The 27,252-nt window shown below is 44.9% G+C and overlaps 1 protein-coding gene across 1 annotated transcript in view; it reads left to right on the top strand.

Annotated features, from left to right (window-relative positions):
* The window catches only part of csmd2 (CUB and Sushi multiple domains 2), a gene marked incomplete at both ends in the record, with an annotated part of 362,644 nt that overhangs the window by 253,848 nt on the left and 81,544 nt on the right, over window positions 1-27,252 (top strand). Inside the window, 10 exons of the mRNA XM_080787142.1 lie at window positions 2,100-2,195; window positions 3,422-3,625; window positions 7,285-7,409; window positions 10,166-10,262; window positions 10,884-10,988; window positions 11,394-11,512; window positions 15,994-16,063; window positions 18,514-18,630; window positions 19,631-19,840; window positions 24,929-25,117. Coding sequence (XP_080643268.1) covers window positions 2,100-2,195; window positions 3,422-3,625; window positions 7,285-7,409; window positions 10,166-10,262; window positions 10,884-10,988; window positions 11,394-11,512; window positions 15,994-16,063; window positions 18,514-18,630; window positions 19,631-19,840; window positions 24,929-25,117 — 1,332 coding nt within the window. The remainder of the gene's footprint in view (window positions 1-2,099; window positions 2,196-3,421; window positions 3,626-7,284; window positions 7,410-10,165; window positions 10,263-10,883; window positions 10,989-11,393; window positions 11,513-15,993; window positions 16,064-18,513; window positions 18,631-19,630; window positions 19,841-24,928; window positions 25,118-27,252) is intronic.

Genomic DNA, 27,252 nt, shown 5'->3' with positions numbered 1-27,252 from the left:
AACGTTGCCTCAAGGGCACGCAAATGTAAAGGGACTGACGTGTGGGACACAAACACACATGAGGAGTCAGGAAAGCACACACAGATGGCCTAAGGGTTAGAGGAGCGCACTTGTTGATTAAACAATGTTAGATTAAATGTATGAATCGCTTTTGGGTGGCGACCAAATGGGAAAATAATTTTTGGGCATACGTTTTCATCACAGCAGATCATCACAATGTTTGTGCAACAAGTATACTGTACAATTACATTAATGTCATCTATCTTATGAAATAGTTTACAGCATGTCAAATGATGATACTGTGCAAGATGTCTGCCCAACAGCGCCAATATGATGCCACTTTGTGTCATGTCATCTGTCTGTTGTTTTCATGACAGGAAATCCATCAAAGGGGCTAAAATAGAAGGATTATGACAGCAGTAGCACCGTTACTTAGCCTATACATAATGCTGTTCTAATTTAAGCTATGTTAAAGATTAACTAAAAAGCAGTACAATTTAATTTCACTTACCCCCAGTTCGATTCATATTTGATTTTGTATCTGGGACCCCAATTCACACGGTTAATTTCAACACGGTATGTCAACGTACTCTTTATTTTGTTTAATTCTGTTTAACTGTTTGCATTGTTACGTTCTACTTCAACATTACGTTATTGTCAACAATAAATCCGTGACCAAAGCCATGAACAGATATTGAATGGAACACTATAACGCTGACATGTGCTTTGAATGTTTACAGTGAACCACGTCAGGTTTTAACTCCTGGACTGTTATATAACGTTACAGACGCCTCTTCTTAGTTTTTATTATAGGCCGTCGCTTCGTTTGTTCTTCAAGCCTGCTTGTCACTTATTTTGTTGTTGTTGTCAGAGATATGAGCTGCTGTAACACGTTAATGTCCCCGTGAGGATGCATAAAGTAAGCATCTACCAATTAAAACGTAGCGTCTCTGGAGGAGGTGTTTTCCACGTTTGACGACAGGTCTGTATCGACCTTTTCCCACTGATCTCATTGTCTTTCCGCTGTCAGACTATCGTCATTAGCAGCTTTCCAACCACGCACCGCGTGGAACTGCGACACTTAATCCATGCTCACCAAAAATAGCCGATCTGCACGCCGCACGTCACAAGCTAGCATCGCATCATGACGGAGTGTGAGCTTGTAGATCTGCTATTTTCGCTGCACGACGGCGTGATATGATGAGGTATATAAATCAGGCTTCATGGCGAGGCACGTGGGTGTTCTGCAGTAAGTTGGACTGGGAAATCATTACTGACAGCATCAACATCCTCCACTGCACAATGCTTTGTGTTCTCAGAGCAAAGCAGGCTAATCTTTCCACCGCACCGGAATATGTTTGAAACGTCCTTTGTTTTGGAGACATTGTGGATGGATACATAGGGGGGGGGGGGGGGGGGGGGGGGGATTACAGCTTTACCCATGCTCATGGCTGCTCAGATGGCTTTACTTAGCGCGGGGGGAGAGTCCAAAAAGACGCACCCGAACCCTAATGAACCCGAGATTCGATTTCGTTTCGACATATTCTGGACCCAAACCCCAATTGGAACGTTGAAATCTGAAATTCATTCTGACATCCGATTTTTACAGACATAGACGTAGAACTGACCCTGACTGGATACTATTATGTACAAGCCTAATAATTACTTTATGCAATGAGTCCAGTTATAGGCTAGTCCATTTTGGAATCTAGCCTACAATAATGCTGCGCTACAAGATGCGAAAGAGTCATGGAGCTACTGCTGTAGGTTTGCATCTGGAATTTGAATCCAGCTCAACTTCAATTTGTATCTTTTGTAACAGCTACGGCTTCACGTCGCTCATGGCTTCCATTGAAAAATCCGAAAGTAACATGAAAAGGGACAATGCAGGTTGTTCTGGGTGTATGCCAAAATACAAGTTAACGAAATGAAAACTAATGACAAAACAGGCAACTTGAAGGCGACTCCCCCGTGAACACTCACTGCTCAGACAGTGGTCAGTGGCCTTTGACCTTGTTATCTACCAAGGCAACATCAGAGAAATCCAGAGAGCTTCAGAGAAATCCATTATAATTACAAACTTTGTTTCCCCTTTATAGGCGAGTCATTGCCACTGGCAACCACCAACCAGGTCCTCATTCGCTTCACCTCCAAAGGTCAAGCCAGCTCCAAAGGATTCCATCTGGTTTATCAGGGTGAGGCACGCATGCACCCTCTCTCTCTCTCTCTCTCTCTCTCTCGCGGTGGTCGAGTAAAAGTCAAGTCTTTTAAGTCGAGTCTGGAGTCTCAGTAAAAGATCCTTTGGTTTTATTATTTAAATTATTTATTTATACGACATAGCCTAAGGCTGGATGATGATCTACACACCAAACCCGAAATGAAAAATGCACATAATGAATGTTTATCAGAATACTATAGCTACATTAATTTAGGCCCCTTGTGTATATTAATAAGTAGGCCTATCAATCAAATCAATTGCGCACATGCTGTGTTCAGTGTGTAACGAGAATGCTCCACCACAGACATTCCTCGCTGTTCTCAGTCACAATAGTAGTTAGCCAGTTTCAGGAAAGGCACAATGTACTACTCACATTGGCTGTTAAAGTTCCACCCTTCCCATGGTTCCATTTCCAGGACAGGAGTGAATAGCCTAAACGTCATGCATACTGTATGCGAGTGTAGCCACTCCCAGACAGATGGAGGCTGCCAGACATTGCCTGCAGCAGTACAGTGGAATTCAACCATGCGAAACACGGGTGGCAGACACACTAGTGAGGGGTGACATACACACGCGCGTGCACATACACGCACGCACATCAGTGTGTGTGTGTGTGCATATGGAACAGAATGGTTTGTTCTGTTTGTACGGGCTGCGTTCAGGATTTGGACCCTTCCAGGTCCATAATGGACCATTAATGGAACTAATTGTATATGCTCTCAGAATCTAATTACGAGTTTACAGTGTAACTGTACTGCATCTGTAGGCATGTTGATTTGGTTCTGTTTACTGTACATGCTCCATGAACAATGCACCAGAAATCACATTCACTACAGATATCCAAAGGCCAATGCAGCTATTCAGAAAGTTGAATGAATAATTTACGTTTATCCTTTTTTATTTTTTGAGTGGTGCAACCACTCCAAGGAACAGCAATGTCCGTGTTCACCTATGTGTTCACCTATGTGTCCGTGTGACGTTTTTATTTTTCGACACAAAAACAGCAACGCAAAACCATTCGGTGGTAAAATAAATAGCTGAATATCCTCTTTAGATATACTTAGTTTTTCCTTCTTAAAAATCAATGTATTGATCATCTAAAGTCAGTGCTGCGGGTTGCAAGCTGTCCTCCTTTGTCCTCTAATCGCCAATCTTTTATTTATTCTTTCCATTCCTTCGTCCACTTTCTCCTCCCGTGCCTAGCCGTGCCAAGGACCAGCGCCACGCAGTGCAGCTCGGTCCCCGAGCCCCGCAACGGGCGGCGCATGGGCAACAACTTTGCCGTGGGCGCCGTGATCCGCTTCGAGTGCAGCCCGGGCTACGCGCTGGAGGGCTCCGGCGCCATCGAGTGTCTGACGGTGCCCAACGCCCTGGCACAGTGGAACAGCAGCATACCCAGCTGCATAGGTAGGAGGACAGGGCGCACATGCGTGCACACACACACACGCACGCACACACACGCGCACACACACACGCACGCGCAACACATTCGTACGAAGCGTTTGTCCGTGTTTCGATATATTTCCGTGTGTCATTTTCCATTTGTCTTTGTCATATTCCCAAAGTGTGGAGTGTCTAACTAGACAGATGTAGGGCTGCCAGACATTGCCTGCGGCGGGTACAGCGAAACTCAACCAGGCGACACACAGGTGGCAATTGCACTATCGGGGGGGTTATGCACACCCACGTGGGCGGAACACACTCGCGCACACAGACGCACGCAAGCACACACAGTTGAGCAGATGCTCACCTCTGTGCTCGAGTGCTGTCGCCAGATGTGCATCCAGCAAAACAAGTAGGGAAGACCAGCTTTTAAGATTGTAGGCACCATCTCACTGTGTGTGTGTGTGTGTGTGTGTGTGTGTGTGTGTGTGTGTGTGTGTGTGTGTGCATACTGTACATACATGTGTCCACTGTTTGGCAGCTGAGCTACAGGGTGGGTGGTTCTGTATCAGTGTGTGGGTGGCCTCGTGGCCACCTGCAGTGGTGGACAAAAGCACTCAAATGTCGTACTTGAGTGAAGTAAGTCCTGTATTCAAGATGCGCTTGAGTAAAAGTACAAAAGTTTCGGCATCAAAATGTACTTAAAGTACTAAAAGTACAAGTATATGAGTAATAGTAATATGAGCATATTTCAGAATGTCCACGTTGAAATGTGTACAAAATATTTTGAAAATAACCTTCAAATCTTCAAGTGTTTATATTTTCTAATCAAAATCTCCAAAGTAATCATTAACTAAAGTTTTCAAATAAATTGCACGGTACGTTGAATAGAGGAAGGGAGCGCTGCCGTGGCCCTTTGTGTGTTGAACTGAATACAGGCGCTCGTTGGCCAGGTTAAATCAGGAAAATAAAGAAGAGGATCCAAGGCACTCTGTTCCAGTAAGGTGAAAAAAAGCCTTTTTTGTAAGTTAAGGCATGGCAAAGATCATTACACCAAAAAAAAGGGAGGTCCAACGCGTTTGGGCAACCAGCCTTCGTCAGGGTCCCATAGTGAGTAAATTGTACGGTAAATGTACTTAGTTATACTTTACACCGCTGCCCACTTGTTTGTGCCGGTTTGTGTGTGTGTGTGTGTGTGTGTGCGTTCGCGAGCATGCACTGCATGTACTGCAAGGGCAAGTGCATGCGCTGCATGTATGGCCTACTTGTGTGCAAGGCGCACGTTGGCACCTCGACAGAGTGCATTTCTAGTTAGTCTTCTCTCTGTGTAAAAAGTAAGTGTTGGCATAACTCACCCATGAGAGTCCAATTGTACCTTCTGTGAGTATATTAGGCGTTAATTGGGTGATAGTATTTCGGTAGAACAAATATTGTATCACAGAAATAAATTGCTCATAAGTACGAATATAGCCACTAATTTACTTCACGGAATTAAACATTTGGAACAGCATCAGCGCACCTGTGTGTGGTGAAACTACCGGGGATGAGACTTGATCAGGTCAAGGATGTAATGTCCTCTGCTACAGCTGCACTGCTCTGCACAGTTTGACTGCGGGATTAAATAATCGTGAGCTCCATCTCCCTGCCTAACCTTTGAAGTACCACCGCGCCGACATCATCGTTATGAAAACGTTTTGGTGTTAGCATCATGTTATGCTTTAGCTATTGAAAAATAGCAGATCTACAAGCTCATAGCGCACCACCGAGTGGCGCGCTGCGATCTTGTTGGTCTGCTATTTTTGAAAAATCGAAGAACGACTGACATAGAAACATGGATTTTTCAGAAAACTGTCAGGATTTAGAAGACATTTTTAGAATCTGATCTCAGGTCAAAATGGGTTATGGGGTGGTAGAATAGAAATCATATGGGAATGAAAAGTACTCTTTTCATCACGTTTTCGTGACATGCATGCTACTGTATTTACCCATGCCATAGGGCATAGGCTCTACGTTCATTTGCTATTCAGGACCATGGAGAGCGACACAGAAGCACAGTCACGCACCTTCACTATTATAACCAAGTCCCACACATTCAGCACCATGGATAGCACCACACGTTCACTATTATAACCAAGTCCCACACATTCAGCACCATGGATAGCACCACACGTTCACTATTATAACCAAGTCCCACACATTCAGCACCATGGATAGCACCACACGTTCACTATTATAACCAAGTCCCACACATTCAGCACCATGGATAGCACCACACGTTCACTATTATAACCAAGTCCCACACATTCAGCACCATGGATAGCACCACACGTTCACTATTATAACCAAGTCCCACACATTCAGCACCATGGATAGCGACACATTCAGCACCATGGATAGCGACACATTCAGCACCATGGATAGCGACACATTCAGCACCATGGATAGCGCCACACATTCAGCACCATGGATAGCAACCTTCGCTATTATAACCACGTCCCACAGATTCAGCACCATGGATAGCGCAACACATGCAGATGAACATCAGGGCACTGTCTGGTTCCCAAACAGTGGTTCGGGACCCATTTGTGGGCCGTGCACATGTTGTTATTGATTCCCTTACTTAGTTATTTGTTTCCTATTTGATTTTAATTATTATTTCAAAACATTTTCCAAAAAACATTCCCAAAAGAGCAAAATGTTCATGAATGAATCGTTAATCAGTAATGTGACGAAATGAAAGAAAAATCGAAGACATTTCATAGAGTGAAAATAGCCACGTTGTGAGCTTGTAGATCGGCTATTTCCACTAGTTTGGGTCCCGGGCGAATATCTAATTTCTCTTTTGGGTCACGGGCTGAAAAGTTTGGGAACCATTGTATTAGGTATATATTTATAATATAACCATTGTATTAGGTATATATTTATAATATAACCATTGTATTAGGTATATTGTTGGTATTTAACTCATAAGAAAGAAGAAAATAATTAAATAACAATAAATGTTCCAGTCCCTTTGCACGCCTCTATAATTTGCTGAAATGACACCCATGACTCGGAGTAATGCCTAATGTATGATATCTCACAAATCCACTGATCCGTGCCTCCCCCCTGTCCCTGTCTCCCCTCCTCTGTCCCCCCTGTCCCTGTCTCCCCTCCTCTGTCCCCCCTGTCCTCCTGTCCCTGTCTCCCCTCCTCTGTCCCCCCTGTCCCCCTGTCCCTGTCTCCCCTCCTCTGTCCCCCCTGTCCTCCTGTCCCTGTCTCCCCTCCTCTGTCCCCCCTGTCCCTGTCTCCCCTCCCCTCCTCTGTCCTCCTGTCCCTGTCTCCCCTCCTCTGTCCTCCTGTCCCTGTCTCCCCTCCTCTGTCCCCCCTGTCCCCCTGTCCCTGTCTCCCCTCTGTCCTCCTGTCCCTGTCTCCCCTCCTCTGTCCCCCCTGTCCCCCTGTCCCTGTCTCCCCTCCTCTGTCCCCCCTGTCCCCCTGTCCCTTTCTCCCCTCCTCTGTCCCCCCTGTCCTCCTGTCCCTGTCTCCCCTCCTCTGTCCCCCCTGTCCCTGTCTCCCCTCCTCTGTCCCCCCTGTCCCCCTGTCCCTTTCTCCCCTCCTCTGTCCCCCCTGTCCTCCCTGTCCCTGTCTCCCCTCCTCTGTCCCCCCTGTCCCTGTCTCCCCTCCTCTGTCCTCCTGTCCTGCAGTGCCATGCGGGGGGAATCTCACCCAGCGGACGGGAACCATCTTGTCGCCCGGGTTCCCCGAGCCATACCTCAACAGCCTCAACTGTGTCTGGAAGATCACTGTTCCAGAAGGATCCGGGATCCAGGTTGGACTCTTTGAGTTATTAGCAGAATCTAGTATGGAAGTCCTTAAGTTGGATAAGCAATGACAGTAGGGAACCACTGCTACCGCTAACACCTGGGACGGCATATTTACAGTTCCCACATGTGCGGCGGTGGGGGTCGTTATGAGACATGCACGAAGAAGAAGAAGAAGTACGAAATTGGACAGGTTTTTAAACAAGCGTTTTGCCCTTGACAGTTTGCCCGGCTTTTGTCTCTGCGGATGGAGCTCATTAAAAGTCCAGATTTGATTTAAGGAGGGTTTACAGAATTACAACTCGCATTACCCAGACAAAAGATTCATATAATTGGCTCTTCGACATACCTTGAGCCTTGATGTAGACATTGTTGTGCAGTCGTGTCACGCGGGAGGAGGAAAGAAATAGCCAATCAAGCTCACAATCGTGACACGTCGTGAGCTTGCAGATCGGCTATTTCCCCCCCGCACGCAAGACCGGCATTGTACAACGGCGTATGAATATACCGTTATACTTTTTGACGCTTCTCCCATAGTGCAGTGAATTTATTATGCATAATTCTGTTCTTTGATGTATGTACACACGAGCTCCGCCGCCGTTAGCCCCGGGGCAAGGTCCCCCATGCAGCCACGGATCCGCCGTGATGGAAAGGCAGTAGGTTTATAGTCTTTAGCCACGCCGTGGCTAATGACCTGAGTGGTGTCCCTCAGCTATTAGCGCTGCACCTCAGTTGACTGTCCTTGCAGGTCAAACGCGGCAGGTTTGGGACCCACAGGCTTGATCGGCATGCTACGCTACCCCCCAAACGGGTGGGAAGGAATCAGAGCAAGAAGGAGAGAAGGGTAGAGCAGAGCATACGTGCGTGCGTGCACGTGCGAGTGTGCATGTGCGTGTGTGTGTGTGTGTGTGTGTGTGTGTGTGTGTGTGTGTGTGTGTGTGTGTGTGTGTGTGTGTGTGTGTGTGTGTGTGTGTGCGTTTGTCAGAGAAAAGTAAACACCACAACTCACTGACGCAAGGTTCAGCTCGGCCGTGATATATGGTGTGTTAGTGCGTGTTTGTCAGCTAACACGACACGTATGCTACTCCCCACACACACACACACAGCAAGGTTCTTTCTGCCACCTGTGCACGCAAACGGCAAAATGATAACCGAAAATACTTTTTCACATTGGCTCAGTATACCTGCAGTCCAGCTCTCCTCCTATTCCTCCTCTTCCTTATAGTCTCTCTCTCCCTCTCCCTCTCCCTCTCTCTCTCTCTCTCTCTCTCTCTCTCTCTCTCTCTCTCCCTCCCTCCCTCCCTCTCCCCATCTCCCTCTCCCTCTCTCTCTCAGTCTGCTCGTTTCCCTTCCCTCCCTGCTGTCCTCCCTCCCTGCCCTCCACCAGCTAGCACAGTCAGACACATTAGATTGGAGTGTCACGATCTAGGCGAGAAGTTAAAGGGGCGAGGTGCCTCGCCGGCACATTTTGCGGCGGCTCCCTATAATGAAAGATCCATCTGTGATCTGCCTCATCTCCCTGGGACTCGCCGGGCCCCCTCCACCCTTTTAATTGGCTCGTATCCGATCCATAACCATCAAAGTTGGAGGAGAGAGAGAGAGGAGGAATGGAACGGGAGGATGAGAGAGAGAGAGAGAGAGAGAGAGAGAGGGGGGGGGGGGGGGGGGACAGGTGCATGGGAAAGAAGATGGCAAGAGAAGATGAATAGTGGGCTGAAAAGAAACCAGAGGAGTTTGTGATTTAGCAAAGATTCTAAGCACTATGGTGTTTTCTGTGTTCAAAACAAGCAGTTTTGATCTGGGGACTCTGAACTGAGTTCTTGTCTATTGTTGAGGTCCACCCAAATCTACACATTTTCAAAGCCGGATACCCGAGCAAGTGTTTGAGAGAGAGAGAGAGAGAGAGAGAGAGAGAGAGAGACATGGTGGAATGATGCTTTACATTCTACCTTGTCTCTCTTTAGCATCCACTGTCTTGTATGCTGGACTCGTTATCTCCCTTTAGCAGGATAGGTAGGGAAAAAAAGGCACATTCATTGTTAGACTTTTTTGGAGACGGAGACAAATTATAGCTGAAATAACATCAAGCTGATATAATAATAGGTGATGTACAGTAGCAGACAAATTGCTGTGTATAACTCCCCATGCATTTCCACTAAACCAGTGGTTTTCAACCCTTTTCATATCAAGGCCCATTATGTATTCAGCATTTGAGTGACCTAGGAGGACTTCTTCAGGGAATGAAGAAGAAGAAACGTTGGATTCTTGTCAATAAATATACAGCATCGTGGCTACGAGTGTGCAGCCTTTTTCTTATTTTTACTTGTATTGATGTTGGTACCATGGGAGAGATAACAAGCAAACCATGCATTCTGATGGTGTAGACTTCTTGTAAATGAAGTAATGCAGATGTTTAACAATAATTTTAATCTTGAGCGTAAAATGTTTTTTTTTTTCCATTTTACTCTAGATAGAGAGAGAGTTAAAGATCTATAAGGGTCCATTTGGTTTATCAACTCTCAATCATTTAGCTGCAGGGGACCACCTGGAACCCCCTCAAGGACCACTGGTTGAAAACCACTGTATTCCTCTGATGCTTTTGTTCTAATTCTGTTCTTATCCCTCTCTACTTTCTACTTTCTCCTTCATCTGCGTGTGTGTGTGTGTGTGTGTGTGTGTGTGTGTGTGTGTGTGTGTGTGTGTGTGTGTGTGTTTTCCTCCATCCTCCCCCTGTGCGTATCCCCCACCCCCCGCCGCATCCCAGATTCAGGTGATAAGCTTTGTAACCGAGCAGAACTGGGACTCCCTGGAGGTGTTTGATGGAGGGGACAATTCAGACACCATGCTGGGAAGCTTCTCAGGTACTGTGTGTGTGTGTGTGTGTGTGTGTGTGTGTGTGTGTGTGTGTGTGTGTGTGTGTGTGTGTGTGTGTGTGTGTGTGTGTGTGTGTGTGTGTGTGTGTGTGTGTGTGTGTGTGTGTCTGCCTGCGCGCGCGAGCGTGAGTGTCTAAGTTTCAACTTTTTCCACCTCCACAACTTGACGAAAGTGTTTCTACAGAATTTCAAAAACAATGGCTGTTAACTAAATGTGGAGGACATTGGTACACATGTGAGGCTTTGTAACAATGCTAAGTGGAGCTTCAAGTACGTAAATGGCACGGGTCACTGTACTGCAGTCTGCTTGTCTGCCACGCTTCCGGCAAATACTCAGTGGAACCTTTTTTTTAAAGGTTAGATTCCTGCGTGCTGAGCGTTTGTAGGTTCTCCAATAGCGAGAATACTAACATAGCATTCTCATTTTGTCTCTGACTCACTGGACGCAAACTTTAAATGTTGGTTTTACCCCAATACGAAGGGCAGAGAGAGATTAATGCTTGTGCATACAAACCCAACTAATGAGAGGAGGTAGCTATAAAAATGACTTTCTTCATATTTACTGTAAGAGTGCTCAGTACTAAAGCCACGATGTCTCTTCTCTGCCAGGCACGACAGTCCCAGCTCTCCTCAACAGCACGTCCAATGAGCTCTACCTCCATTTCTTCTCTGACATCAGTGTATCTGCTGCTGGATTCAGACTGGAGTACAAAAGTAAGAGTGAAGTGCTTCGCACTATACATCATACATATACATTTACCCTCACTTATGATTCCAGATGGCCTCACTTTGTCATTTGATTTTGAAAGGTAGGTTTCTGTACGAGGTCAAGTTCGAACATGACTATTATTCAACATTAATGGGCCCATTGTACAGAGAAGTGACTGACAGCGGTAATGCATTCGTGTATTCTTTTGTACTGCACTCTCCGCCTACGGCTATAAGCGGCTAGCCACGTACCACACAATTATTGAGATTCAATGATAAAGATGTACAGACAGACAGACAGACAGACACAGAGACAGATAGACATGCACGCAGTTATAGCTTCATCACATGCCACTAATAAGTGCCTCGATGATGGCATTTACCTCTTTCATTTCTGTTTCCCTTGGTCAGCGGTGTCGCTAACCAACTGTCCAGAGCCGGTGGTTCCTATGAACGGCATCAAGGTGGGGGAGCGTCTTCAGATGAACAACGTGGTGTCATTCCAGTGCGAGCCTGGATACACTCTGCAGGTGAGACCTTTGACCTTGTTCCATCCACTCCATCCACACTGTGGTCGCCAATGCGTTCCTCCAGGCTTTCATTTTTTGCGCCGACGAAAATGAAAGCCTGGTACCGACCGAGGCTACTGTATGTCAAGCGTGCATGCACCCTCTCTCTCTCTCTCTCTCTCTCTCTCTCTCACACACACACACACACACACACACACACACACACACAGTATGCACAGCACACAAGTGAGTTAAAACATTCTTGTCCTCAAATCTAAAAAAAATCAGAGACCTACTTTTTGCCACAGTTATAAAGCCTTCAGAACTTTTTGATTGAAGCTTCAGACCCAGCTGTGACAGAATCCTTAAAACCCCAGAGGAATAAATGTACTACAGTATATCCTCACTTGAACGCATGGTTGAAGACTAGAATTGTCATTGTGTTTTCCCTAACCGTAGATGAATTGCATAGTCATTATTTAGGATAGAAAGTAAGCCAAACTATTAAAGGACCATACCACCATCGACACATGTCATTGACTATTCATGGCTTTTGCCCTATATTATCCCACTCAGGATGGGAACCCTTTTTGGTGTTTTAAGCATGATGTTTTACTTAGCTATTGCAAAATAGCAGATCTACAAGCTCATAGCGCGGCACGGCGCTCATAGCGCGGCACACATGCATTCATGTGTTGTGAATGAATGCATGGGATCCGAATGGAAACAAGACCGCAAGGTCTTTTTTAGGTGCTATCCTTTTGGATAAATGTTTCTTGACTAATAATCAATCAATCAAAAAACCGAGTGCCGCACTACGAGCTTGATCTGCAACTTTTTTTTTTAATCATGAAAATGTGGTGCAAATCTTTGAACATATATTCTTTCCGCGCAAACTCAAATCTTTGCTTCTGGTGAGGTCCCTGGAACAACATATTTTCAGATGGGGGTCTGCGGCCAATTACATATATTTTTGGGGGTCCTTAACATGAAAATGTTTGAGAACGACTGACATAGAAACATGGGTTTTTCAGAAAAAGCATTTGTAGAATCGTCCTCAGGTCTAAATGGGTTATACAGAGGCCATTATTAATTATTAATAATTTGTTATGTTGTGTTTGTTTACATTTTCTGCAAAGTCATTAAAATGCTATCAAAGGTACCTGAATAAATGAGTCAGTGTTCACTGAACATCATTGCACAGTTAATAAATCATCTAAATTTTTCTCGGGGGGACAATTTTAGGCTAGACATTTCAAATCAATCTGCACTTTAAAATGCACTGATACTGTATAAATATGTAACCCAAAAAAATCTCAAGCAAGTTGACTTTCATATCGTAACTTAACATTCAAACAAATGGAGTAATGTCTATTATATGGTGAGTCATAGGCAATGGGCATTGTTACATTCTTCAAAAAATCACACCTGTGTGAAGTGAGGGGCGCTCTATTCATCGTACGTATACTTATACCGACCTTGAAACATACCATAGTTACATCACCGATAATTGTGGTTGCTTATTGGCCAAGGGTTTTGACTGACATACCGGCAGCCAATTTGCTCAGAGAATGTAAATTCTCCATTCATTGTCTATGTTTCATTCATTTAATGTTTAATGTTCAGACAGAATCTACACTATGGCTGTTTATAGGATGGGCTAGCGTCTCTCAAAAAACGTTTGTAAATGGAATACACGTAAGCACACTTGATCTACATTTCTGAATTCCACAAAGAGTGAGCGAGTGTGTCCTTGTGTGTCCTTCGTGTATCTCAAGAACCGTCCAACCAATTTCCTTCACATTTGGCGTGTGTATCACTAATGCCCCAAGGGAGTGTGTGTGATGTCAGTCGGATCAGCGCTTCTCTGGAACTGGCATGTGTGGCACAATTATTTGCAAAGTCAACTCAGAAATAAATGACAGCTGTTGCCCGTGAATGACAAATACTGCACCAGTACTCTGACAATGGAATGTTTTTCGTGCAAAACGAATGCTTGCAATGGATTCAGAATCATGAAAACCCCCTTTCTTTCTATCTTTCTATAAATGCACCATGTCTGTATGTCTGTCTGTCCGTCCGTAATCCACGTTCCTCGAGAATCGTTCGCCCCACCGACTTCAAATTCGACACACGCATGCCACACCACCGCAGGGGGGGTGCAGACCGGGGCCCTGCCCTGCGTCCATATATGGAGCTGGCCTGTTCTGACCTCACAACACTCCATATTTGGCCTGACACAGAAGGGACACAGGCATAATATCTGGGTGGGACATGCATTTCCAACTTGCATCATTCCAAGTAGACCTCTCTAGTGTTCATAAAGCATAATGGAAGTTTGAATGAATTTGCCTTATGTAGGTTGTTATGGTACCCCAACTTTCAACCCCTGCATTTAGCATAATCCACTAATGACCCTAAGGATCATAAAAAAAAACCTTGAACGATTACTATTGCAATTTATTTTGGGTCAAACATTATATTGACTGGCCTATATGTAGTCTGCTGACTGGGTAAAGCACTAGCAAATACCATAATAATGTAATAATTATCATCATAAAAATAAATACATTTATAATGCAGTGTCCCTGGCAGCAGTGGCTGGTGGTAGAGCAGCAGTCTGGGAAACAGAAGGTTCCTGGTTGGAGACCCAGCGCGTCCAGGCTTACTGTCCAAGTGTCCTTATTATGACACTCGTCCTCAACCACTCCCCGCTGTCGCTGCTCAATAGTTGCCTACTGCTCCTAATAGTTAGCATGGGTTAAATACAGAGGGTGAATATAATATATGTGCAAATGTACTTTACCAGGTGCATGGTCCGGAGGAGTTCATTTAACTAGCACTCACTTCAAACGTCCTTTGGGTACCTTTTATGTACAGGCAGCAGGAGAAGGCGTTTCGGTAGAGCCTTCCTCAGCACAGTGATAAATCAAAGACAGGTGTCTCAAATGAAGGGGACCTGGGTGAGACACATTATCACTTAAAAATTGAGATGGAGCTCAGAACCCGAAAAAACCTGATAACAAGCTTATTGAGTAACCTAATAAGCTTTGGGCTTATCAAGCCTGTTATCGAGCATAGCGGCCCATGACGTCATGTTTAAACAATCAAGACAAGATGGCGATCTAATCACCCATGCTGGCACAAACATGTCGGAATAAAAGTGTCTTTAAAGTGACGGAACACATATTAACCACAGTTAATAAAAAACAGTTTCTTCTTTAGAAAAGTAGGGTTTTTGAAGGCCCTAGTAAAATGTAGTGTAAGTGATATTGTTTGGTTAAATACATAATTTTCTGAAAAACCCATGTTTCTAGATCAGTCGTTCTCAAACATTTTCATGTCAAGGACCCCAAAAAATATATGTAATTGGCCGAAATTATGTTGTTCCATGGACCCCGCAGAAGCAAAGATTTGAGTTAAAAACGTTCACTCTGAAAGAATAAATATTCAAAGATTTCCGTCGCATTTTTCAAAAATAGAAGATCTACAAGCTCGTAGAGTGGCACTCTGTGCCGCACTATGAGATCTGCTATTTTTCAATAGCATAATAGTATAAAGTATAATATAATGCTTAAAACACCAAAAGGGTTTCCCGTCCAGAATGGGTTAAGTGGTTGTGCGGTCCATGTAGACACAACCTCTGGCTTGTAGGTCTAGCTCTATATATTATATAAAGATACAAATCACTACCTTGCTGTGACTGCATTGTCTCAGCATGCACCATTCATATTTGAAGTTCATCATTATTTATTTATTGAAAGTGGCTTTTTTGTGTAACTCGACGAGCTTGTAGAACAACATGTCCAATGTTTTGACAGAGTGATCGCCTATATTGATTTCATACCCAGAAAAACAAACTGACGATTTGTAGCAGAAGAGATTGTTTATTTCCTCCAACATGACCAACTGTATAGGGTCATTATGTGTGGGGAACATTCACAATTGGCATATCGACTAAATTGGGGGGAAAAGGGGAAAATAATTTTGCCAAACATCTGAGATCTCTCTCTCTCTCTCTCTCTCTCTCTCTCTCTCTCTCTCTCTCTCTCTTTATTTTAGGCTGGAAACCCATCAGTCAGTGTTTCTTTTTTGTTAGTATAGCACAATGATCAATCAGAGCTGTCATTCGCCCCCTCTGTGTGTGCGTGTGCGTGCGCGCGTGATCATTTGATATTGTCGTGTTGCCTCTGCTGCATGGTTCTCTGTCACTTCACATGCACTGTAACAATCCTCAGTGTTTATTTAACTGTGAGCGTGTAGAAATGGATCTCCATTTGTACACGCCTAGAGTCAAATTGAGACTTAGGATTTGACTGCATTTGGCTCAGAGCGTGGCACAGAGAGAGAGAGAGAGAGAGAGAGAGAGAGAGAGAGAGGGGGGGGAGATGGGAGCTTCAAAGAGCCGACAGATGAGTGACAAGGAAGGAAGCAAATTAACTGATTTCCTGTTTTTGTGCATTGGTCTTCTTGTTCATTGTGTGCGTGTGTGTGTGTTGCAGGGGAACTCTCACATATCCTGTATGCCAGGAACCGTACGCCGGTGGAACTATCCACCTCCTCTCTGCATAGGTAAAGAAAGCCCTACCTCTTTTCCCTTACCCTTTCCATCGTTTTTTATCTTCCTCTCTCTTTATCTTCTTTATTTCTATACGTTCCACCTCCTTCTTTTCCCCCTTTCCTTCTGCCCTATGTCTGTCCCTCCTTATCTCTCTCCCCCTAGCTCCCTCTCTTCATCCTCTCCCTCCCTATACCTCTCCGCTCGCTCTCTCTCTCTCTCTCTCTCTCTCTCTCTCTCTCTCTCTCTCTCTCTCTCTTCTCTCTCTCTCTCTCTCTCTCTCTCTCTCTCTCTCTCTCTCTCTCTCTCTTCTCTCTCTCTCTCTCTCTCTCTCCCTCTCTCTCTCTCTCTCTCTCTCTCTCCCTCTCTCTCTCTCCCTCTTCTCTCTGTTCTGGTGTGGGATCGTGCCTGCCACCCACGCCCAAGGTAACGGGCCTGTAGCGGTGACAGCTGATTATTCCACACATTATACAAGCGTCTCAGGCCAAGGTCCCTGTGGGCACGCCGCGCCACGTACTTGCCAACCCACCCACCCACATCGCTTGCCTTTTGAATAGAGCCAGCAATTGATTTTCCACATATGGCAACAGCGATACATTTTTACCCCCCCCCCACCCCACCCTGCCCTCCCGAAAAGTGGGTTAATATGTTTCTGCACGTTCCTCCTCTTCACTCCTCGTTAGGTGATGGATAGGTAAACAGTGCGGCAGATGCTATTCACGTTGCTGGGAGGCGGTCGAAGAGACGTGTGCGTGGTATATATAACTGTATAATATGTATCCAACCATCCTGCGCCCTTGTGAAACGTTTCATGTGGCTTTGCGAGCTTTTTATTGCTATGCCGTTGCTGAGGTGTTGGAACCTTGTATGTCCAAAAATCACTGCTTTTCAGGAAATGGTTTCAGTTAGTCGTTTGTCACAAGCTTGTGCTAATACGTTTCATTGTTTAAATATTTATACAACCCACAGACAGATTCAACACTTTCAGTTTAAAAAAACTTCAAGATCTATACAAGCTTTTCTCCTCAAGATCTACAAGTTTCGAGCTTGTAGATGTAGGCTATTTTCGACACTCTTGTAGAACAAAACACATAGAAAGTTGAAATATGGAGCACGATACAAGGTTTCTGCCCGATAAACATCTCACGCTCTTGTGAAATGCTTCATGTGGCGCTTCTTTGCTAACTCTCTATACAGTATATACTGTATGTTCTCCCAAAGCCAAACTCTGAGGCACAGAGCGCTCAAGGCTCACTTCATCTGGTGCTTATTCGGTGCTCGCTTGCCTCAGCGCTGCATTTGACAAACGTGTTCCACTTATCGGAACGACCTACTACTGCCTAATTAGTTCCATCTTCAGGCCGCGATTGGTTAAAGTAGGGAGGGTTGAAGATTCATCGCGTTTACAGGCATCAGCAGTTTCCTGATTACCCCCCGGCTTTTTTTCTGCTGGCACAGGCTAACACTTAACCCCCTTCGCTTCATTCCTTATACAGGAACACTGTGGGTGCAGCGGCTCCGCTCGCCCCCGTCATTTGAGTTATGCAGGCCGTTTGTCCCATTTACCTCCTCTTCCACCGCGCGCTTGTTTCTCTCACGCTCGTTCTCTCTGTCTTTATTTACCTGACGCAGCAGTATCCCTCCACTCGTCAGGTTAATTCTGTTGTCTCGGGAGCTCTCTCTATCTTCCTCTCTCTCGCTCTCCTTGTATCCTTCCCCCTCTTCTATTATCTTTCCCGTCCCCCACCACCACCCTCTCGTTCAGTTTATCAAACCCTGTCCATGACTCTGTTTGAGTCTTGTTCCACTGTTCCACTTGAGGAACCCGTTAAATCCATCAGAGGTTTGAGATGAAAGGGGAAGCAGGCATGAGGGGAGAGGGTGGTGGGCCTGAGATATGAGGACTGCTTACAAAGTGCTCCCAACCCCTTTGATACTTTACAAGAGGTGAAACTGACCTATTTTATGAAATACTGGCTCCTGAAGACTACAACTATATACGTATATACACCTTCTGTGTCTTTCTCTTCTACTTCCTGCTTTTTCCCACTGTAGATGAAGAGTGTTCAATAACTAGGTCAGAGGTGTTTAGAACGTTTTCACCTTTCAACGAGATGAATGAACTCGTCTTTAATGTTTATGCAGTGCACAATAATGTGGGCATTACTGTAATTTAGGTACTGTAGATTTGGCAAAGCAATTGAGATCAACAGAAATATACATCAGTCATACCAAATGCATTTAATGAATAATTCACAGAGAGAGAGAAAAAAGTAAGAAAATAATCTCTGTCATTGTGAAAACTGCTAGGGAGATTGTTGAATGCAGAACACTTTGATTGTGTTACTCTGGCCTGCCGTAGGAAAAAGGAAATTGCCTTCCTTAGAAATAGGTTTAGCATTGTGTTAACCCCACCATGCAGTAAGTTAATGGTATACATCCTGTCTGATCCTGTGCTATATAGCTCAATGTGGCGGAATCCGGGAGGAAATGGAAGGGATGATACTCAGCCCCGGTTTCCCTGGCAACTACCCTAGCAACGGCGACTGCACCTGGAGGATCTACCTGCCAGTTGGATACGGTGAGAGAAATGCATGGGAGCCTTGGTTGCCTACTGAAGTCCTGACGTCACTCACTCATCCCCTGGGTCACGGCATTGTCTTGTATTAGAATTGTGTGGTCCAAAAATAAACAAACTGTCCCAGCGATATTGTCAGGGAGGTGGCTCTGTATCCTTTACAATAGTCAGTCACAATCAGCTGATCACCACGCCATGATGCTTCATATCCAAACCAAAGCGGGTTCGTTTATTTATTTTAGGGACACAGTTGCCACAATATTACTTATTTTAGGGACAATATTACGCTTAGAATTCAGGCTGGGTGTGGAGTTTGCATGTTCTCCCCTTGTCCCCTAGGGGAGAACGGGTTCACAAAAAACATGCAGTAATCCTGGTCTCTAAACTGCCTCCCCCTGGCCAGCCGGGGTGCCTGATGGAGGAGAAAGGAAGTAAGGGACTGGTTGGAATAACGTGTTCCTACCACGCGTTACGTCCAGGGAAACTCTCCCCTGACAGGTGTAAAGGAGCAATTTGGACACTCATGCATGAAGGAAACATGAGTTCAAGTCCGTTGCTCTCCCTAGGTTGGCGGAGGGTGTGTAGAGCCCAGGATCACATTAGATAATTGACACAGGGGTGAAAAATGGGATAAAAACAAAAAAAAAACTAGAATTCCGATTGAGGGGAACGTCTGTGCTCTATAATGACTGCTGGACAGCTGAGATGCGCATATAGGTAAAAGTCATTGTCGAAGTCATGTGAAGTTTATATTTTATTAGCCTGTATACTACTACAGCTTGCGGATCTGCTATTTTCAGCAAAAGGTTCGCCTATCATGACCTTCCCAGTATAGGGACGGTAGGGTTCATGACCTTCCCAGTATAGGGACGGTAGGGTTCATGACCTTCCCAGTATAGGTACAGTAGGATTCATGACCTTCCCAGTATAGGGACGGTAGGGTTCATGACCTTCCCAGTATAGGGACGGTAGGGTTCATGCGGTTCATTTTGTCCATTCCCAGGAGCCCACGTTCAGTTCCTGAACTTCTCCACGGAGGCCAACCACGACTTCCTGGAGATCCGCAACGGGCCGCTGGAGACCAGCACGGTCATCGGCCGCTTCAGCGGCCCCGACATCCCCTCCTCCCTGCTCACCACGTCGCACGAGACCACCGTCTACTTCCACAGCGACCACTCGCAGAACAAGCCGGGCTTCAGGTTTGAGTACCAGGGTAAGAGACCATGGATGTGCCATCCTGTAGATCGGTGTGTTTCAAACGTCTTGTGCCCATGCATGGACATGCCCAACACAGCAATGAGCAACATCTTCAAGGCACACCTGTATCCATTGCACTCTGGATTAACCCATTTTGAATTGAGATCAGATTAAAAAAATGTCTTCTACATCCTGACAGTTTTCTGAAAAAGCTATGTTTCTATGTCAGTCGTTCTTCGATTTAAAAAAATAGCAGACCTACAAGCTCGTAGCGTGCCACTCGGGGCCGCGCTACGAGCTTGTAGATCTGCTATTTTTCAATAGCTAAAGCATAACATAATACTAACACCAAAAGGGGTTCCTGCCCAAAATGGCTTAAGAGCGTCAGCTCTTTGAAAAACAAAGAGTATAGCATTCACATCTGTATTTGGAAATTATATACAAAATCCCATGGCACACCTGGCCTGGGAACGACTAATGTAGAATCGAGGAAAAATTCAAATGAAAAAAAATGAAAAAATAAGAATAGACAGATGGTATGATGAAGTAAATGAGACAATCATTGGTGGTGGCAGCTGCCCTGCATGTTCACGCCTTTGAAGATGTTTGTTGGAAACGTTCACACATTCACAGCACGGCAAGGCATGCCTTGACTGCTTCATCTTTTTAAATATGATTCAAACATTAAAAAAGTGGGAGAAACACAACTACATTTTAGATAATTAGGAGAATGTATCGCAGACTTGTATTGACGATGCATTGATATGCTGAAGGTATACTACACACCAGTGCTGGTAAAGCAACTGGTGTGTTTACCACTGTGGTGTTCTCCAGGAAGGGCCTCCCTTGTCTAACGCAACAGGCTCAGAAAGCCACTCCAGTTTATTAATTTTTGTATTTATTTGTATTTATCATTGCTCTTTTTCAACAAACGAGCCGGCGGATCAAAGGGGTTGCGCATGCATTCACATAATTAGGTGTACATTAGCATATAAATCAAGCATTATATTTGGAAATCCCCCCTCCCCTTCCCGTTTGCACTGTTTGCTTGACTTATCTTGCACAAAGGGATGCTGTGATCCATAGAAATCAATTTCTTAAGTCATATTTATATCCCAGCCCTTCAAGGCTCACTGACTGCTCTGCTTTTGTATCCAGTTGGGGAAGAGAAAGAAAAGATACAGGGGCTGGAGAATAATTTATCTATAGCTTCTGATGACTGTGCCAAACACTCAGGCCCGCCCCTGGCACAATGTTTGTTTGATACAAAAGGTTTCTCCAAGAACACCCCCGTAGCTTTGATGGTAACAGACAGTAATAGATAGGACGGGTGGGTGGGGGTTAGAGATCAGGAGTGCTGCTGATGAGACAGAGATATCTGCCAAAAACATGGCGACGTGAGTTGAGGAGGCAGGAAGCCCCCGGTATCGTGATGTACTGATGTCTGACTGAGCAGTGTCCACACATCCACAGGAATTAAGTCTTGCTCCACAACAGTGATGGGTACAGGTCCAGATTTAATGGATTCCAACAGTGATGTTGTGGAAAAATAGTTTGCTGCAGGTATTTTGTACCCACCTACAGTAGCTATATCTACCGTACCGAGCTGCCCTACTCTACCTACCTACCTACATACCTACATACATACTAACATTACTCCCATTCATAACCACATTTTCACATACACTCCAACCACTTCACCACAAATTTAAACAAAATTTCACCACTACACAACAATCCTACCCCCCATTACAAGCACATCAAGTCATTTCAGCACTTAGAAGGAACAAGAACCTGGGAGACCTCCTTGTGCATTCCAAATTTTCCACTTTACCTCCCAAGCCCCCACAGCCACATACACTCCATTTCAAACCCCGCAAATTCATCAACAACCCCCATAGTCACACTTCCTCCCCCATTACGGACCCTCTGTCTCTGACCACACCCAACATAGTCTACATCATCACCTGCACACAATGTCATAAACACTACATAGGAGAAACCGGACACACACTAGAAACACGACTCAAACAACACTTATATCACATCAAACGAGCAGACATAAACACAACCCTATACACACACTTTCAATCCCATTCTATCGCTAACCTCATCATTTCAGGTCTGGAATGTGGAGTCCGATGGACCAGTGGACAGCGGAAACTCATGGAGCACAGATGGATTAAAAAATTACTAACTGTAACACCCACTGGTCTTAATGAAAGAAGTTGATTTTTATCTCTTTCTGTTCTTTTATCTGTCCCATCAATAAATGGTTTCCAGGCCTTGCCTTTATGGTTTTAGGTGGTTTTATTACTGTCTATTTTTATATCCATTTTACCCTTGGGTTTTAGAAGACATTTCGGACATTGGTTTAGGTATGCGGTCTAGCTTAACTTGGACTCAGGGGGGTGGACGCCTCTGCCTTGCATAGTCCCCAGTGAATAGGCATTTTGCCCTTCACTGGTAACCTTATTTTGGATTTGTTTTAAATATAGGAAGGTTTTATGGGCTGGGCTTTTTACTAAAAAGCCCCCCCTTTTAAAATACTACACACATACATACATACCCACCTACATACATACATTTCAGACGTTTTAGCAGTTTTTAAGGACCCACTTTTAGGCCAGTGCACCAGAGCAAGCTTTTGCCTTTTTTTAAACCCCACCCATTTTAACCAAATACATACATAAACCCTACCCATTTTAACCAAATACATACATACATATACATACTGTACATACATATAAGCCTGCATGTATGTACAGTATGGTAGGCAGGTACTGTACTGTACTGTACTGTACTGTACTGTACTGTACTGTACTGTACTGTACTGTACTGTACTGTACTGTACTGTACTGTACTGTACTGTACTGTACTGTACTGTACTGTAGGTAGGTTCATACCACTGCATTAACAGAGCCACACTGGATTTAGAAACAGTCGATTCTTATTTCAGACAGTCATCGTCATCCAACTCAACACTGACCTTGTTATCTGCCGACACACACCTGCCACTGGAACATCTAATTGATGCATTTGCCTGCGCACTGCATTAAGCTCAGGGCCGGCCCAAGCCTTTTTGGGGCCGTAAGCAGAATTTGATTGATTTGCCCCCGAGCTTTCTCTCAACCAACACGGAGAGAGACAGAGACTGAGAGAGAGAACTATTCCTTATTAAGACCCTATTCATTTCGATGAAACTGTTGCCATTCATTTCAGCAAATCGTACGAGGTGGCAAAAGTTGACCGTTTAGTATTATCTTTTATATACATTACATTAATATACAAGTTACTGAATATGTATGTTTCCATGCATCCTTCCATAGCGCCAGCTTCCAGATAAACAGTTACTGAACGTGTATGTTTCCATGCATCCCTCCATAGCGCCAGCTTCCAGATAAACGGCATATGGTTAGTAGCAGAGTACTGTACTTGATACAGTCAAAACAACTAATTCAAAATAGCTTTTTACTCCACACTGGATGCAGCGTAACTTTGAAAACATAACATTAAAATGGCCTACTTCAGTGTTTTAATTACCCGTGTCAAGAAGGCACTCTGTGTGACCATAAAGCTTTACAGGCCAATGGTTGGAATGAAATGAGAGAATGTTAACACTAATTATGCTAATGACGTGCATACACATCTTTAGAATCAAAACCACGGGGTGCCTTTGATGTGTATAAGCGTCTTTAGGTCATTTTTATTGATATCAAACCATATTATAAAAATCTATTTATTTATTTTGCCTTTTCTTCAGCGATCCTAGACTGGTTTTCGCGCATGTGCGCTGCCGTTCACTTCCTTGTTTACGGGCCGACAAAAGTTGCTCATAACTCTAAATCTACAGCACTCTCCATGGTTTTGATCATAACGCCGATGTTCCGTGGTCATTTCTGACTTCAGCAAGCACCTCGTTTGGAATATTAACGCTTCTAAAGAGACATAAGACGAGTTAAAGTGAGGTACTAAGGGAAAATTATGCCTCCCGGTTTTGGGGGGTAATGGAAGGCGAGGCTTATCAGAGTAAAATCTGCCTCATCTGCGTGGCACTCTAGCCTTTATTGTGAAAAATTCCCCGGCAAAATAATTATTAACATGGACACAAATGCACACCAAAATAAGTTTCATATTTCAATAAATCTTGTGCTTTGCTATATGAAACCCTCTCCAAAGAGCACCTGTCTACAGTTTTCTCTACATAAAGGACCCACGTAGCGCTTCTTCTTTTCTTTTTTAAATATTTATTCTATGGCTATGCTTGTCAGGTCGCTGGTGTGCAGTTTTTAAGTATCTGTTGTTTCTGTAGTTGAAAGTAAATTCTGAAGCGTTGGCGTACTGTAAATGTTGAATTCTACTTCTAGATATGCACCAGCGCTATGCTGTTTCATATTTCAGAATTCGGAAGGCATTTAGATGAAGAGGAAAGGAGACTATTTTTGATAGATAACACCAGAATCTTTTCTGCCAGATGTTTGTCAGGTTGAGTTTGGATATCGTTATGTAGGCTACGTTAAAAGTAGTCGGGCATGGAAACCTCACCAGGGCCTAATTATGTGCTGATTCAGACAAGTCACATATGTTTATTTTTCTTGCCACTTTACATGCTCTGTACATTGCATAATGAATTGAGTAAGATAACTTGGGGAGGGGGGCCCGACTGCTACGGGGCCCTAAACGGATGTTTCGTTAGTTTATGCCTCAAGGCGTGCAGCCGTGCACTGATGAAGCTGCCGCCACGTCTCAGAGTTAGCACACGCCACACATTGGTTCCACAAGCGAGGCAGTTCGGCCAAGTCATTAAAAGAGTACCTTGACTGTGTCTCTCTCTCTCTCTCTCTCTCTCTCTCTCTCTGCGTGACCCCTGTTTTGCATGCAGATATGTTGCTCATGATTCTAACCTAAGCCCATGATCTCAGCTATTTAAAATTGCAGGTCTGCAATTATGCATAAATGATATAAATGAAGAAATAATTGGAAGTTTTATCTGGCCAAGGGGAAGGGCAATGTTATCACTGTATTTCTTTCTCACTTACGGTAGTTTATGTTATTATTTCTCTCTCTCTCTCTCTCCCTCTCTCTCTGTGTCTCTCAACCACAGCCTACGAGCTTCAGGAGTGTCCAGACCCAGAGCCTTTCCGCTATGGAGTGGTTGTTGGTGCGGGCTACAACGTCGGCCAGTCCATCTCCTTTGAATGTCTCCCGGGGTATCAGCTCACGGGACGCTCCATTCTCACCTGCGAGCACGGCACCGTGCGCAACTGGGACCATCCCTTTCCTCGCTGCGAAGGTATACTGCTCAGTGAACAGGCTCACCATGCCAACAGAATGCATGGGAAAGGCCCTGTGAGTTCCGTGGCGGCCGCTAGTCAACTATTCTTTCGCCAGAAGCGCTAATATAGTTAGTTGCGGGGATTAACATCGTCCCTCACCTCGTATCTATCTATAAATGTGTATACGTGTGTACGTAGTGCGTGTGTAATGCGTCGGTTGTCCAGAATCAACACAAAAGCCTCTGCCTGGGTCCGGACAATTGATCAGACCTGATCACCCCTAGATCTCCATATATGGAGCTGGCCTGTTCTGACATCACAGTGATCTGGAAAGCATCGTGGAAAGCAACAACTATGTTTTCATTAACAGTATAAACATATTCTCTGGTGTAAGATATAGATTATTAAATAGATTAATAAATTAATCTCCGATGACTGCATAATTTTTGCCTCGGTAGACAATTGCGACAAAAACGAATGTTTTCAGATGTCAAAAAACACATTTAGGTGGAATGGTGATTGTGTAAAGTGAAAGATTATATTAAAAAAATCACACCCGTGTGAAGTGAGTGTTGCAACTCCGTGTGGGGGTTCCCAGGGGGAGGGGGGGAGTTCCAGACCCCCAGGAACGCGCCCAGGGGGCCGGGCCGGTTCCGGCGAGCCGCCCCGCGTCCAAAACGGTTGAGAAATGGTGGTGAAAAACAACCATGCTGTTTTCGTGCTTATACCCACCCAGCCAGCCACCCACCCACACACATAGCTCTGTAAGGGAGTGGTTGCACCACTCAAAAAAATAACTTATAATGTATAACGTATAATTGAACAAGTTACACAGTGTGACTTTAACTCCACATGAACACATTTTAAACATTCAGTAATGTTAAATTAACAAGCAAGGCTTACTCCCATAAACAGGCACAATTCACACACACACACACACACACACACACACATACAGGGGCGCGCGTGCACACACAAGCGCACGCACGCACAAAATATATAAAATCACTTCCTATTACATTACCACGTTGAGAGTGGTGGCCGTGGGTGTAGCGATTAACCATTATGAATAATTCAGATTAAACGGAATTCTCATTCTCCATTATACCGAAGCAATGTGTTCTTCGTTCTCTTCGAAATCGATACTGCGTCCAGGGGATGTGGAGAGAAAGAAGGTGGTTTCAGGACTGTGTGTGTGGGGGGTCTATCAGAGAAACAATGGGTGCTTCTATCACCGTGCCTTGTCCTTGACCTAGATTCTCACGCACCTGCCGTCAATTATTCAATAAGACAGGAAAATTACGTAGAGCCACACAGAGGCGATGCTGGCCGTGAGTCTGGCCTTTGAATGCATGAGCGGGGAGATATTACCGTATATTGGAAGAGGAGACGGGGGGGGGGGGGGACGGGTGGGGGTGGGGCGTTAGCAGTGGGAGTGCATGGATGGATAACAATCTCTTACACTTATTCAGGGCCTGTTAAAGCCCCGGCCCTTTTCTACATTAACGTGAAGAACCTGCAGGCTGCAAAGATATAGCCGTGTGAGTGAGTCCCACATAGAACGTGCGTCCCACATAGGCGCTTGTGCTTCTGTGTGTGTGTGTGTGTGCCCAGCAGTGTGTGCACACACAGAAGACGCATGTGGGCGTGCGTGTGCGTGCAAGTGCTTGTCTGCTGTGTGGATCCATGCACAGTCTCTACGTCTAAGGTATCTACTATCTGGATGTGCATGTCTACTTGGCATGTTCAGAGCTCCTCTCTTTCTGTGTGCGCGCACCGTGTGTTGGCTGGCTGACGTGAGAAGGGGGAAGACAGCCCCACCGCCTCTGGCTGTGAGTGTAATTGAATTGGCTTTAATGCAGCAGCACGGTGTGAGGAAGTGATACAGTAGGTGACGGGACGGGGGGTGCTTAACAGGATAAACACACCTGTACAGTAGGTCTACACTCCACTGTCACAGCGACATTTCAGTTGTAAAGACGAGAGTGAGGCAGCAGAAATCAGAAGTAAATAAACCCGGAAGTTAGCAATGCGGCTATAGTAGAGTTATAGCTGCGATCTTTTTATAATTCCCCCGAAATGTTCATTTTCTAACTGCGACCATGCAGCGGCGCCATGAAGGAGCCATGATTGAATGAAGCTTGTTTGATCT

The sequence above is a fragment of the Protomyctophum bolini genome (assembly GCF_963924005.1).
Source record: "Protomyctophum bolini genome assembly, chromosome: 17".
NCBI lineage: Eukaryota > Metazoa > Chordata > Actinopteri > Myctophiformes > Myctophidae > Protomyctophum > Protomyctophum bolini.
Note: the sequence above shows the minus strand (reverse complement) of the source record. Positions and strands in the feature narration are given on the sequence as shown.